Below are 14,064 nucleotides of genomic sequence, written 5' to 3'. Positions count from 1 at the left end.
TTTCCTCTCTTTTTCTTTCCTCCCTTCCCCCACTCCTTTCCCCTCCTCCTTCCCTTCCTCTCTCCCTTCACCATGTAGCCTAGGAAGTAGGTGGCCTGGCACTTTCTGTTAACCCACAGTGACTTTGAACCTATGCTTCTCTGTCTTACTTTCTCATCAAAATATGGATTATTGTTACTGCAGCTTTGGGGCACAGACCTGTCACTGGGAGCCCCAACATGCTAGATTCTGGCCACCAGGCTCAGTATACCAATTAAAGAGAGAACAAGTAATGGTAAGAGACAGAGAAAAGAGGTTTAACCAGTATGACCACACTGGGAAGTCCTTTGACCCCAAGTTTAGTATCAGTTTTGGTTCTGAAGGCTGTAAACCCCATCAGAGGCTGCCACACATGTGTCACTGTTTGCAGAGATAAAAACAAGAGTGAGAACAAATGCTTGCTTAGGCAAAAGTAGTTAGTTGGTGTGTTAGTTTCCGTCGCTGTTGACACAGTGTCACATTCTGTAGCTCAGGCTGGCCTGGAACTCACAGTAATCCTTCTGGTTCAGCCTCCCAAGTGCTGGGATAACAAAGCTTGGCTGAAGCAATTTTACTCAGAAAGAAAAGTCATGGAGGAGCCAGGCCCAGCACTGACTTGGGCAGGAAGGCTCAGGTTGCTGCCAGTAGGAAGAGTGGGGTGGCAGAAGGGTCTGATATGTTAGTGATGAGGATAGTTAAAAAAAAAACAAACCTCCTTTCCTGGTTTAAGGGAATTTCCCCATGTGACACACGACTCAAGGGCCAGTTTGTCCTTGGAGACATTATCTGGTACTGTTGGGAGCTTCTCTGATGATGAGCGGATAAGGGATGGAGCTTCCACAGGTTGCTAATAAAGAAGCAGAGATGCTGGGTAGCTAACAGCTCCAGTGGACTAAGGGTATGGTGGCCTACGCCTTCTGTCCACAGCAGGGTCCTATTGCCACTTAGTTGGGAAAAGTCCGTATGGCTTGAGCGAAGCCCTCTGCTTCCTAGCAGATAACCCCTGCTCTGAGGCCAGCCTGCCGTTGATGACGATCCTCCTCTCTGCTGCCTGGCTTGGTTTTAGTTCCTTGTCTTAAGGATGTTTATCCATGAGTCTTCTTCCCAAAAGCCAGGGTCACAGCAGGTTTGGGTGACTTTTGAAGGTCTGGAACAGGACACTGTAAAAATGTACAGTAACTGCAGGACTCAGGACTTGCCCTGAGTGCCTGTTTAATGCCATTTTAAATGCTATGCAGCAACAAACTAAAGCAAACAAAGAAGTCCTCAGAAATGGAATCCCTTTTCTTAGGCCACTCCTTCCATGTGTTTGTCACACTCTCAGCAGCGTCAGGCATGCAGGCACAGCCCCACTCTGACTCAGAGGCAGTCTAGAACAGAGTCTCTCTTTTTCTTTCAGAGACCGGGACTCAGGTAAAACCAGAGACAGGAGAGAATTACTAGTATGAGTTGGAGTTGATATTTCAAAAGATCTTAGGGTTGATGAGATGGCTCGTTGGGTAAAGGTACTTTTGATTATGCCTGCCCACCTGAGCTCAGTCCCCCGGATGAGGTAGAAGGAGAGGCCTGACTCCTCCAGACTGTGACTTCACATGCACACTGAAGCATGTCTTCCTGTCAATGGAGGAACAAAAAGTAATTTAATTACTTTATGAGTTTTTTGGCTTCTTATGTACATATACACCACGTGCTCTTGGGCTCATAGAATCCCCTGGAACTGGATTGGATGAAGTGGTTGTAAGCTGCCGTGTATGCTGGGAATCTAACCCAGGTCCTCTGGAAGACCAACAAGGACTCTTGACTGCTGAGCCACCTCTCCAGATCTACAATGTAATTTTAGAAAAGACATATTATTTTAAAAGATTTTTAAGGGTTGGAGAAATGACTCAATCAATGGTTAAGAGCTTATATTGCCCTTGAAGTTGGACCAGAATTCAATTCTCAGCACCTATGGGTGGCTCACGACGAGCTATGACTGTTCTTGGGAGATTTGACACCTCTTCCCTTCACGGACACCCCGATTTCATACGTACACACCCACACAGACGCACATACACTGAAAACAATAGATCTTTTAAAAGATTTGAAGATACATTTTAATCACAAGGGTTAAGAGGAAGAGAGATTCTTGGGAAGAAGGTAAGATCCACGTAAGAGCTGAGTGTGGGCGTCTCCAGTAGCCTTTCCCTTAAACAGTGGCATATTTGCCACTTTGGTGGCTCTCAGATTAAGCCTAGGGCAGCTAGGACCCCTCCCCCACCCCTCTTTTTGACAAGTGAGATGATAGAGTAGCTCATGAGATGCCTTGGGTGGGTTGTAACCTGAAGTAAAACCGGGGCCACTAGGGTTGCACTGGGCTTCAGGATGGGTCTTGGTACTGCAAGTGGGGTTCAGATGCAGTTCCCAGAAAACTGTAGGTTTGTATCTGGTAAAGGAGAAAGGCCTAAAACAAATGGTATTCATTATTGGGGGCTGTTCTTCATTCTCAGCAGGCTAGAGGTTTCAACCAGACTCCTAGGTGAGGTGTTCCTTTTCCCTTTCATGATTGTAAACTGTCTTTCTGCCTGTCTCAATATGCCCTTCCAGAATTTGTTGTTTTGCTGTGTGTGTGTGTGTGTGTGTGTGTGTGTGTGTGTGTGTGTGTGTGTTTGAGATACAGTCTCAACAGCCCAGGCTGGCCCCAAACTTACTATATAGCTCAGGTTGGCCTTAAACTCCTGATCCTTCTGCCCCTATCTTCCAAATACTGGGATTACAGCTGTGCACTAACCTATGTTCCAGAACATTTTACTGAGACTAAGACCTGCAAAGGGGTCTCTCACTGCCTCTGCTGACAGCACACACCAAAGCCCTTCCTTCCCCCTCCCTTTGTCACCACCCTCCCTCGCTCTGTCTCTTCCCAGGTAGCAGGGAATATAGTTGCAGGTCACAGTGCCTACCTCATCTGGCCTCAGTATGCAGCTCAGGCTGACTGGCCTTAAACTGGAGATGCTTCTGCCGTGGTCTGCAGAGTGCCAGAATTACAGGCCTGAGCCTCCATGATCAGCTGTCCATACTGCTTGAGGTTCCATCCTTCCTTTTCTGGGCTACTAAGCAGCACATCCTATTGATGTTGTCTAAGTTACTTAAGTCAGCTGCTAGGGCTGGAGAGCCGGCGCAGTGGCTAAGAATGCATGCGTACTGTGCTTGCAAAGGACCACAGTTTGGCTGCTAGCATCCACATCGGGCATCTCTGTCTAATGATCACCTGTAACTCCAGCTCCAAGGGGATCCATGCCCTCTTCTGGACTTCATTGGCACTTACACTTACACCTGCTCTTACAGATGCACATATCCCCCACCCCCACCCCCACCCCCAAAACACACACATACACACACATATGTTAAAAATAAAAATTTATCCTAAAAAAAAAATCAGTTGCTGAGTCCCTGAGTTTAATTCCCAGCAACCACATGGTGGCTCACAACCATCTGTAATGGGATCTGATGCCCTCTGCTGGTGTGTCTGAAGACAGCTACAGTGTACTCATATATATAAACTAGGTAAATATATTTTTTAAAAAAATCAGTTGCTACTATGCCCAGGAATATTTCATGTTCCTGTTGGTATGAGAGCTGCAGGCATTTGTGCTTCTGGATTTGTGCGCTCAAGAGAACTTTAGAAAGCTCAGGAAGGTGAGGGCTGATAGGAGAGTAAACACACTTCAAGTTTTGATCAGTTTTACCAAACAGTCCTTTATTCAGATTGTTACACATTGTGTAAATAGTGCCTGATAATTCCTACATTTAAAATCTTTTCTAGTCTGTCTGATGGAAAATCGTGGTGTGTGCTGGAGAATTTTATGTCAACTTGACACAAGCTAAAGTCACCTGAGGGGAGGGACAACCTCAATTAAGAAAATGCCTCCTTCAGATTGGGCTGCAGGACATTTTCTTAATTAATGACTGATGGGGGAGGGCCTAGCCCACTGTGGGTAGTTCCACCCCTGGGCTGGTGGTCCTGGGTTCTATAAGAAAGCAGGCTGAGCAGGCCATGAGGAGCAAGTCAGTAAGCAGCACTCCTCCCTGGTCTCTGCATCAGCTCCTGCCTCCAGGTTTCCTGCACTGTTTGAGTCTCTGTCCTGACTTAGAAGCTTAAACCAATTAAACCGTTTTCTCCCCCTAGTTTGCTTTATGGCCATAGTGTTTCCTCACAGCAATAGAAACCCTAAGACTCGATGCACCTGGATTCCCTGAGGTCTACACTGAGGGGTCCTGAAGGCCCTGGCCCAGCCATGCATTGGAAAAGTCAGTTGACAGACAGTGATGGTAAAGGCAGGACATCGTTCTGAGCCCAAGGGTTTTGAGCTTGCATAGCTGGTAGCTCTCAGACTGTAGCTTTTCTACTTGGTCATTATCTCAGAACCAGTCAGTGAGGCAGGGCCTGCCAACGATAAGGAAGTCCGTGCTGCCCTGGGCTGATTTTAGTGTCTGTCCAAGCCCATTTATCAAGCACACCTGTTCCCTTCTGGAACCCAGCATGAAGCCTGAGGGCAGGATTCAGAGAAAAGTAAGGCCACAAATGTGGCAGATGGCATCAGCTAGTGTCCACACCTGCTGATCAAATGCCACACAGAAGAGATGCCAGCTACCAGGCGTCATCTTGGTTACCTTTCCTGCTCCTCCAACAGAGGCAACTTGAGAGAGAATTCATTTCAGCTCACAGCTCATAGCTCATAGCAGGGGTCAAAGCACTTGGACCACAGCCAGGGAATGGTGTTTTCTGCATCAGACACTGGGTCTCCACAGCTCAGCCACACCCTCAAGATAGACAGCTCATACCTGTCCCGGGTGATTCTAGATTCTGTCAAATTGAAGACTCCAACCATCACGGGGACTGGATAGCATCCAGTCGTCTGTACCTGACTAGATTTATTCAAAGACGGACTTTGTATTCTAAGATTCTTTATTCTCTTTTGTTTGCTTCCAGTGTGAGGTTTTGTTGTTGTTGTTTGGTTCTAGCTATAGCCCTGGCTGTCCTAGAACTTGCTTTGGAGACCAGGGTAGCCTGGAACTCATAGAGATCCACTTTCCTCTGCCTCCGGTGTGCTAGGGTTAAAGGCCTGTGTTTAAATACAGAGCACAAACACTCATAACCACACTGTCCTGCCTTGATTTCTTTCTGCCGCAGGGAAGCCCTGGGAGAGTATTTGGATGGAAAGAAGGAGAGTGAGGAGGAGCAAAGCAAGAGCTACAAACAGAAAGAAGAGAGCCGACTGGTATGAGCCGGTGGCCGCTGGGTCTCTTAGCCTGGTCTTCATAGGCAGGAAGTATACCTTCTGCGTTGCTGACTCTAGACAGGGCTGAAATGAAGTCTGTCTTGTTTTGGGGTTCCCTAGGAGTGAGTTTTCAGATTGTAGGCTCCTGTCAGGAAAGGTGGAACATAAATACCCAAGAGACAGGGGCAGGAGTGCTTTGCCTGAAGACTGGCCTAGGATACAGTATGAGCCAGTCTCAAAAACAAACAAATGAGAAATTGGGGCTGGGGTGGGTGGGTGGGGGTGACTCAGGGGTGAAAGTGCTTGTGTCAAAAGCACAAGTAATGGAGTTCGGATCCCAAACCCATGTAAATGGGGAGCGGGCAGGGTGGCAGAGACGGGAAGCCTAAAGCAAGCTGGCTTAGAATTCACTCCGTAAGGCTGGCACACACTAATTAATTCAGTACTTGGGAGGCAGAGACAGGCAGATCTCTGTGAATTCGGGGGCAGCCTGGTCTACAAAGGGAGTTTAGGACAGCCAAGGCTACACAGAGAAACCCTGTCTGAAACAAAACAAAACAAAACAAACAAAACAAAACAAAACACTGTGTAGACCAAGCTGGCCTTAAAACCAGAGATCCACTTGCCTCTACCTCCTGAGGTGTAATATTAAAGGCATAAACCACCATGCCCAGCCTAGTTATTTTTTTTAATACTTACATTTAACTTCTTTACTTTATGTGCCCCGGGTTGTATGTGTCATGCTGCATGTGGCAGTCAGAGGACAATTACTGGGAGTTGATTCCTGCAGTGTGGGTTCCGGGGCTTGAACTGAAGTCTTCAGGCAGCAAGGACACTTACCCAGTGAGCCATCTCAGTGGCCCAGACTGTTCTAGCTTCACAGCTTGCCACCGCTCTGTTTTCCAGAAACTGACTAAACTCCTGCTCTGCGGGACGGAGTTGGTGACAAACATTCAGGTGGCTACAGACATCAGAGAGATCCACAGGAGGGTTGAGGAGGAGGAGACCAAACGGCAGAGGTAAGGGATCGGACGGATTTGTGTGACCGCCGATGTGACTGTCCTCCAGCGCTCCAAGTCCTTGGAAAGAAAATTTGTCCAACCTGGTCTCACGGAATCCCATCCTGCTCTTTATGAACCCATCATCCTCCATTCCCTGCCTCCTCCCTCCTCCCTCCCTTCCTCAAGTGTCCCAAGCTGTGTGGGTATTAATGGAGGGCCAGTCCCTTGCCTCTGACAACACGGGACACTCAACCATGGTCTGTTCTAAAACTGAGATCAATGTCAAGGACTGTAGGAAGTCACAGGAGGAGGCTGTCGGCTTTTCTGCAGAGGTTGGAGAAAACTCAGCAGGAATTCTGGGTTGCACTGGGAAGGCCAAGTAGGGTTTAGGCTGTTGCGTAGGCATTTTAGGTTGAGGCGTATAATCTTGGAACATGTCTGGGAGTGACAGGTTCGGCTCAGATGGTGCCGACAGCCCTGGGAATGACTCTTGCAGGTGAAACCTGTTGAGTAGGAGTTGGTGGCCGAGCGTGTGATGACTAGGGGTGATGGTGGGCTGTGCACATGCACCTGAAGTCAAAGCTTGCCTCTGTCAGCAGACTTTTCTACGGCTCTAAAGCTGCAGCAAAATCGATGGAAACTTGGGTTTGGAGCTCCCCCTAGTGTTTAATCTGCAGAGGCCACTCAAACCTCAGATAAGGCAAAGACAAAACCAAATTTAGTGACAAAGTGACTCTTTGTGAGGGAAACACTGGGTTTTCTTCCTTTTATCTGGGCTTCTCTGGTCTTGGTAAACACACTGGGAAACACTGTGGCTTGTTTTCTTCTGTCTGGCATACAGGACTGTTACCTGAAGTCATGCTGTAAGACCATGTTACTGTGGCTGAGACTGAGAGGTGTTGTTTAAAGGCCACATGATAGTGAAGATTTGAAGGTGAAGGGGAGGCCAAAAAAAAAAAATCAACCAAGAAGCTATATATTTAAATCATTTAAATGACCAGACCCACAGATAGCTCAGGGTTAGGCACAACGTAGCAGCATAGCTTAGAAAAGAAACACTGTAAGAGGTCCTGTGTGCTCTCAACTGGACAGCCGAGGTACAGAATGTGATCGTATTCACGTTGCGGCTCCTGCATTAAAGAAGTCTGTAGCCAGGCGGCGGTGGAGCATCCCTTTACTCCCAGAGCTTGGGAGGCAGAAGCAGGAGGAGTCCAGCCTGGTCTACAGAGTGAGTTCCAGGACAGCCAGGGCTACACAGAGAAACCCTGTCTTGAAAGAACAAAGCAAAAGGAAGTCTTGTTTGGTGGTCTTGTTTGGTGACAGTCATATAGAGTCAGCAGCGTTCGGTTGCTGGTGTGGTCCTCGCCACCATTTTCAGAAGAGCTCCTGTCTCAGCTCTGATGCCTTCTTCTCTGCCGTATCCTCAGGGGCTCAGGGCCTCTTTGGAATTTCTAAAAGGCGTTCCTGATTTCCTTCCCATACATCTCATTGGTCTCGCTGGGAAGGAACGATCAGACACCCGAGGCTACACTGTTAATAAAAAACATACACAAGAATGTAAGAGTAGCTTATACCTGTATTCATCTCTGTACTCGGAAAGTTGAGGCAGGAGAGTAACCCCAATATAGAAGCCACTCAGGGGTGCCTGTGGAGTTCCAGGCCAGCCTGAGACTCTCAAAAGAATGAATGTAGGTACCACTTGTGATCTGACTGCCAGGTCCTGAGGACCCCCCCTCCCCGCCCCACTCCCTGCAACAGTTCATCATTTTATTAACCCTAGCAACAGGTGTACAAAGGTCGCCAAGGTAGCTGCTTCATCCTACCATTGTACAGAGGAGGAAAGTAAGGCTTGCAGGGGTCAAGTGCCTTGTCTTGAGTCCACCCACTGTAAGGCCAGCATTTGAATCTAAGCTGTTTATAATAACAGCTGTGTGTCACCATCCCACTCAGCCCAGCTGGCTTGATGTGGACGCACGGATGTGTTTTAATGCTGACGTGTTTTTAAATAGAGGTTGGAGTTTATGAAGAGGAGGCTTCGTGTGAGTCACTTGTCTTGATGCTTTAACAAAACACCCTACAAGATCAGCTTAGGGAAGGAAGGGTTTGTTTTGGCTCACAGTTTGGGGTTATAGTCCACGGTGGCACGGAAACCATGTTAGCGGGAGCTCCGGGCGGCAGCTCACACTGCATCTGATGCCAAAAGGGTGGGGGGGGGAGGGAGGGGAATGCTGGTGCTCAGCCCAGCTTCTCCTTTTCCTTCAGCCCCAGGCTTCAGCCTAGGCTTTTAGGCTTTCCCACCTCGGGTGCCTTAATCTTGACACAACCTCACAGCCTGGCCAAAGGCTCGTTTCTGTTGTGATCCTAATCCCTATCAAACTGATGAACAATGTTGACCATTGCAGATTTCTTTGTTTCTTTCTTTGTTTCTTTCTTTGTTTCTTCCTTTGTTTCTTTCTTTCTTTCTTTCTTTCTTTCTTTCTTTTTTCGTTTTTCGCTTTTTGTTTTTTGTTTTTTTGTTTTTTGTTTTTTTTTGTTTTTCGAGACAGGGTTTCTCTGTGTAGTCCTGGCTGTCCTGGAACTCACTCTGTAGAACAGGCTGGTCTTGAACTCAGAAATCCGCCTGCCTCTGCCTCTCAAGCGCTGGGATTAAAGGTGTGTGCCACCACCACCCGGCCATTGCAGATTTCAATGTAAATTTGAGAGCTGAGGGGTGGGGGTGGGGATGGGGGTGTGGGAGGGTGGTAATCTGTGCTTTAGTGTGTCTGTTTGTCAAGGCACAGACTTGCTGTTGGTCTTTCTTGGCAGGTGTTTCACTTGGTGTGAAGCATTGGGACCTGCAAGGTAGAAGCAGAGAACAGACTCAAGTTGTCCTCTACACATGTGTGCATGTACAGGCGTGTGCATGTCCATGTACATGCCCAGACACACCAAATAAATAAATAAATAAATAAATAAATAAATAAATAAATAAATAAATAAATAACAGGCAATACAAAGTTAAGGTAAAAAAAAATAGTTTCCCCAGAGTTTGGCTTTGCTCTGGGTGAGTGTCTGAGGGAAGAGCCTGGACCATGGAGCGTGGACCGTGCTGTTGGGAGAAACCGCCTCTGGAAGGCAGGGCACAGAGCACGCAGCATGTTTCTGCCCACAGACTGGAGAAGCTGGAAAACGAAGTTAAGACCAGCCAGGACAAATTCGATGAAATCACGGCCAAGTGGGAGGAGGGCAGACGGAAGCGAATTCCCCAGGAACTCTGGGAGATGCTCAACAGCCAGCAGGTGCACTGTGCTGGGCTCATAGAAGACAAGAACAAGCTCATCAGCGAACTGCAGCAGGCAAGGGGCCGCAGCAGGCAAGGGGCCAGCCTCCATCCAGGCTGAGGGGTGTGTGTGTGTGGCAATCCTTGGCTTTTCCTGCCTTACTCTATCACCTAGCATGTGACATAATTCAAGCCAGGAATGGATAGATAGATAGAGATAGAGATAGAGATAGAGATAGAGATAGAGATAGAGATAGAGATAGAGATATATAGATATATATCTGTAATCCCAGCACTTGGGAGGCTGATGCAGGAGGATAGCAAGTTCAAGGCTAGGTGGGCGATAGTAGTGAGGTGGCATTGGAAAAGAAGGAGAAATCCATCCACTGGACTTTTTTAATGCTGAGTTGAAGCTCCCTGTGGATCCTGCACGCCGCTCTCTCAAGTAGATGGTTCCCAGTTCTGCCGGCTCATTCTGAGAGCGCCCCTCAACTCTGATGGCTGCTTCTCTAACCTCTCAGAAGGGTTTGAGCTTGGCACAGTCCCACTTGTCTGATTTTGATGTTGTCCCCACTGCAAGTCTACTGTCCCAAGGCTCTTCCTGTTTTCTTCCGGGCACTTGCTATTTTAGGCTTTGCTTTTAAGTTTTCATTCCATCTGAGTTAATTTTTTATGACATAAGGAGAGAGCACTATTTCATATTTTATGTGTGAACTGTCCAGATAGTTCAATAATTCCTCTTCCTCTTCCTCTTCTTCTTCTTCCTCTCCTCCTCTTCTTCCTCCTCCTCTCCCTCCTCTTCCTCCTCTTCTTCCTCCTCTTTCTCCTCTTTCTCCTTCTCTTCCTCCTCTTCCTTTTCTTCTTTTAGATTTTCAGTTTCTGGCCACAGACTCATAAAATCCAGGTTGGCCTTGAACTGTACTTGTAATTGAGGATGGTCCTGAATTTCTAATCCTCCTGCCTCTGCCTCCCAAGTACTGAGATCACAAGCACATGTCACTATGCTGGGTTTATGTGGTGCTACAGATCAAACCTAGGGTCATCTGCATGGAAAGTGAGCACTCTACCAACTGAGCTGTGTCCCTGGCTCCGATAACATCAGAAAGACTTTCACCATAGTGTAGACTTGTTGAAGACTATTGGGCTGAGACTAGGGATGTAACTCAGTGGTAGAGTGCTTGCCTAGCACGCCAGGGCTCTACTCCGCATGGCCTACCTCTGTCTCTCAAGTGTTGGGATTTAAAGGTATACACTACCACACTTGGATTTTTCTTTTTTTAACCAAGTCTTGCTATATAGGACAGGCTGGCCTTGAGCTCACTATGAACCCTAGAGAGGCCTCGAACTCAGTAACCAAGGCTGACACTCACATTCACAAGCCCTCATTTCTAGATCCGTGGCATTGTGCCTGGCTTAATTTCTAGTGTTTACAGCTTCAGACGAGAGATTGTTGGGTGTGCTTGGGACTTCTGGTTTCTGTCTCTGTTTCTGACCGACTCTGCTTGTTCTCTTATCAAGGAGTTAAAAATAAAGGATGACCAGTATGTGAAGGACTTGAAGAAACAATCAGAAGACATCACCCTGCTTCTGGAGAGGATGGAGGAGCAAGTGAAGAACGTGATGAAGAAATTCCGCCAGGAGCTCATTCACATTGAGGTGAGGGTTCTCGGGGACATTGGTCCTGATAGTCTAAGTGGGGCCCGATAGCGCCATCCTCTGATTTCTGTTTCTTATTTTAGAGTTTGTTTGCTCATTCATTCATTTATTCAACAGTAGCCCAGTGTGTACTGTATGCAGGGCACTGTTCCAGGGGCGGCAGAGACAGCCATGAACAAAATAGAGCCTGCATTCTCATGGGAGACAACTAGAATGAAACACGTAAACCCCTAGGTATCGAGTTTGGCTGGTGCAAATAAATATTGTGTAAGTGCAGTCAGTTCCCTGTCACTGGGACAAAACAGCTTAAGGGGAAGCCTCACTGTGGATGATGGATTCAGAGGACTCAGCCCGTCATGATGAAGAGGGCCACAGGGCTGAGCAGTTCCCGCTGTGAAGGTGGGAAGCAGAGAAGAGTATGCCTAGCTAAAGGGTGTCCCTCTCCCCCTTATCACCCCACACCTCCAACCTGTTCTAGTCAGGCTCCTAATCTAACATGCCGCCCACACTCAGGATAGCTCTTTTCCTTAGTCTCGGATTGTCCAGGAGGTGTGCCCAAAGCAATCTCTCTGGAGCCTCTCAGTTCAACCAGGTTGCCAGTATAGGTGAACCACAGGGGAGAAGTGACGGACATTAGCATTCCAGAACCATAGTCAAATGCAGCAGGTTGTTGCTGGTACATGGCCGGTGATGTGAAGGGACAGGGACAGGAAATGACAGCTAGGAATCAAGGATCAGTGCCTTGAATGTGAATGACACGTTCAAGATTAAGATTGGGTTATTGGTCTTCCAAAAATGGAAGAGACATAGGAGGGCTGGACCCTCTCCTGATTGTTACTTCACCCCTGCAGCGGGAAGCCTGAGGCCTTCTGTCTGTGTCTGTCTGTCTGTCTGTCTGTCTGTCTGTCTGTCTCTCTCTCTCTCTCTCTTGTTTTGTTTTTTGAGACAGGGTTTCTCTGTAGACCAGGCTGGCCTCGAACTCAGAAATCTGCCCACCTCTGCCTCCCAAGTGCTGTGATTAAAGGCATGTGCCACCACTGCCCGGCAACGGGAGGCCTTCTCAATCTTCTTGTTGTCTTTGTTTCATGGGCGGCCCAGCCACTGCCATGCTAGTCATGGTTGAGGTACATGCCAAGCTTGCCCTGTGGCTGCCAGCTAGGACTCTTCTCTGTCACTGGTACCAGGCTCTGATAGACTAAGCCAGTGGTTCTCAACCTGTGGATCTCAACCCTGTCACAGGTTCACATATCAGACATCCTGCATATCAGATACTTACATTACAATTCATAACAGTAGCAAAACTGCAGTTATGAAGTAGCGAAGAAATAATGTTATATTGTGGAGGTCACCACAACATGAGGGACGGTATCAAAGGGTCGCAGTGTTAGGAAGGCCGAGATGCACTGCACTAAGCTCTGGGACTCTGGGAAAGTGTCCTCTCAGAGTTTATGGGAAGTTCACATCTGTTAATGTCCGCACAACTCTTCCAGCAGCCATTCAGCCACATGAAATTTGGGGCATTCCTGTTTGTGTGTGACTTCACTCATCTGTGCGACTAGGCACTTGTGTTCTTACCTAACAGTTCTTGGTACTGGTGGGGTCCCCTCCCCACAATGGGTGCAGACACGAGGGCTGTCTCCTGTCTTGGTTGTAGAAAGCCTTTGAGAGGGAACGACAAGAACTGCTATCCACTAATAAGAAGAAATGGGAGCGAGCCCTGCAGGCTCACAATGCCAAGGAGGTAAGGGGTGGGTGAGCAGGAGGGGGCCATCCGGGGCGACCAGGGAACCTGTGGGTAGTGGTGGATGACACTAAGCCTTGAGCCTCAAGTGCCCCGAGTGTGCCTCATGCTCTTCTCTGAGCTGCATGGTTATCCATATGGTTTGGAAGGATGCACCTGTCTGATGGGTAGGTAACAATATTGCAGCTTGCTGAGGTTTCCACCATCTTGTCACTGTCCCCTCAGTATCCACCAAAGTCACAGTATTTGTGGTCCAAGAAAGTGTTCTGATTTTTCCTTCTTTCCCTGAGAGAGGGTCTCATGTAGCTTCGCATAGCCACACGTAGCTTAGGATGGCCACACGTAGCTCAGGATGGCCTCAAAATTTCTATATGTTCAATCCCTTGATCATTTTGACCTTTTGCCTGCATCCCCTGAGGGCTGGAGCTCTGCAACATCATGTCCAGTTTATGAAGTACAAGGGCCCAACCCAGGATTTCCTCTGTGCTAAGTGAGGAAGTCATTTTCCAGATGAGCCGCCTCATCAGGAAACTTTTAAAACATACCTTACCTAATTGTTGTTGTTGTTGTTATTGAGATGGTCTCACTGTGTAGTTGTATCTTGCCTGAAACTCCCTGTGTAGAACAGGCTGGTCTTGAACTTGTGAACATGCTTCTGCCTCTAGATTGTTAGAGATGCAGGTGTGGACAATCCAATTTTAAGACATATCTAAAAAATAGCATGGGAATATTGCATTACTTTATTTCATATGTACAAAGAACAAAGAGATGACATAAGACACATCACCACCACCACCATCATCACCACCACCATCATCATCACCACCACCACCATCATCACCATCATCGTTGTTTTGCAGTGTAAAGGCTAGGTTATAAGGTTTGTTTAATTTCTTTTAAGATCTGTTTTGTGTGTGTGTGTGTGTTTTAATGTGTAAGTATGTGAGCATATGTGAATGTGTGTAGGTGCCCACAAACAGAAGAGGGCATTAGATCTCTTGGAGTTACAGTCATGTGGATGCTGGGAACCAAACTTGGGGTCTAGTAGAGCATTACTCTCTCAACAGCTGAGCCATCATGCCAGCCACGGTTTAACTTTTTTTTTTGTTTTTTTTTTTTGGTTTTTCAAGA

General features: G+C 47.5%; 1 protein-coding gene across 1 annotated transcript in view; it reads left to right on the top strand.

Annotated features, from left to right (window-relative positions):
- The window catches only part of Drc1 (dynein regulatory complex subunit 1), a 39,725-nt gene that overhangs the window by 5,580 nt on the left and 20,081 nt on the right, over positions 1–14,064 (top strand). The window contains 5 exon segments of the mRNA XM_028782916.1: positions 5,189–5,276; positions 6,183–6,295; positions 9,429–9,612; positions 11,055–11,192; positions 12,847–12,933. Of these exon segments, the coding sequence (XP_028638749.1) occupies positions 5,189–5,276; positions 6,183–6,295; positions 9,429–9,612; positions 11,055–11,192; positions 12,847–12,933 (610 nt within the window).

Source organism: Grammomys surdaster, unplaced genomic scaffold (genome assembly GCF_004785775.1).
Source record: "Grammomys surdaster isolate TR1022 unplaced genomic scaffold, NIH_TR_1.0 946, whole genome shotgun sequence".
Classification (NCBI taxonomy): Eukaryota; Metazoa; Chordata; class Mammalia; order Rodentia; family Muridae; genus Grammomys; species Grammomys surdaster.
This window is presented reverse-complemented; position numbering and strand designations above follow the sequence as displayed.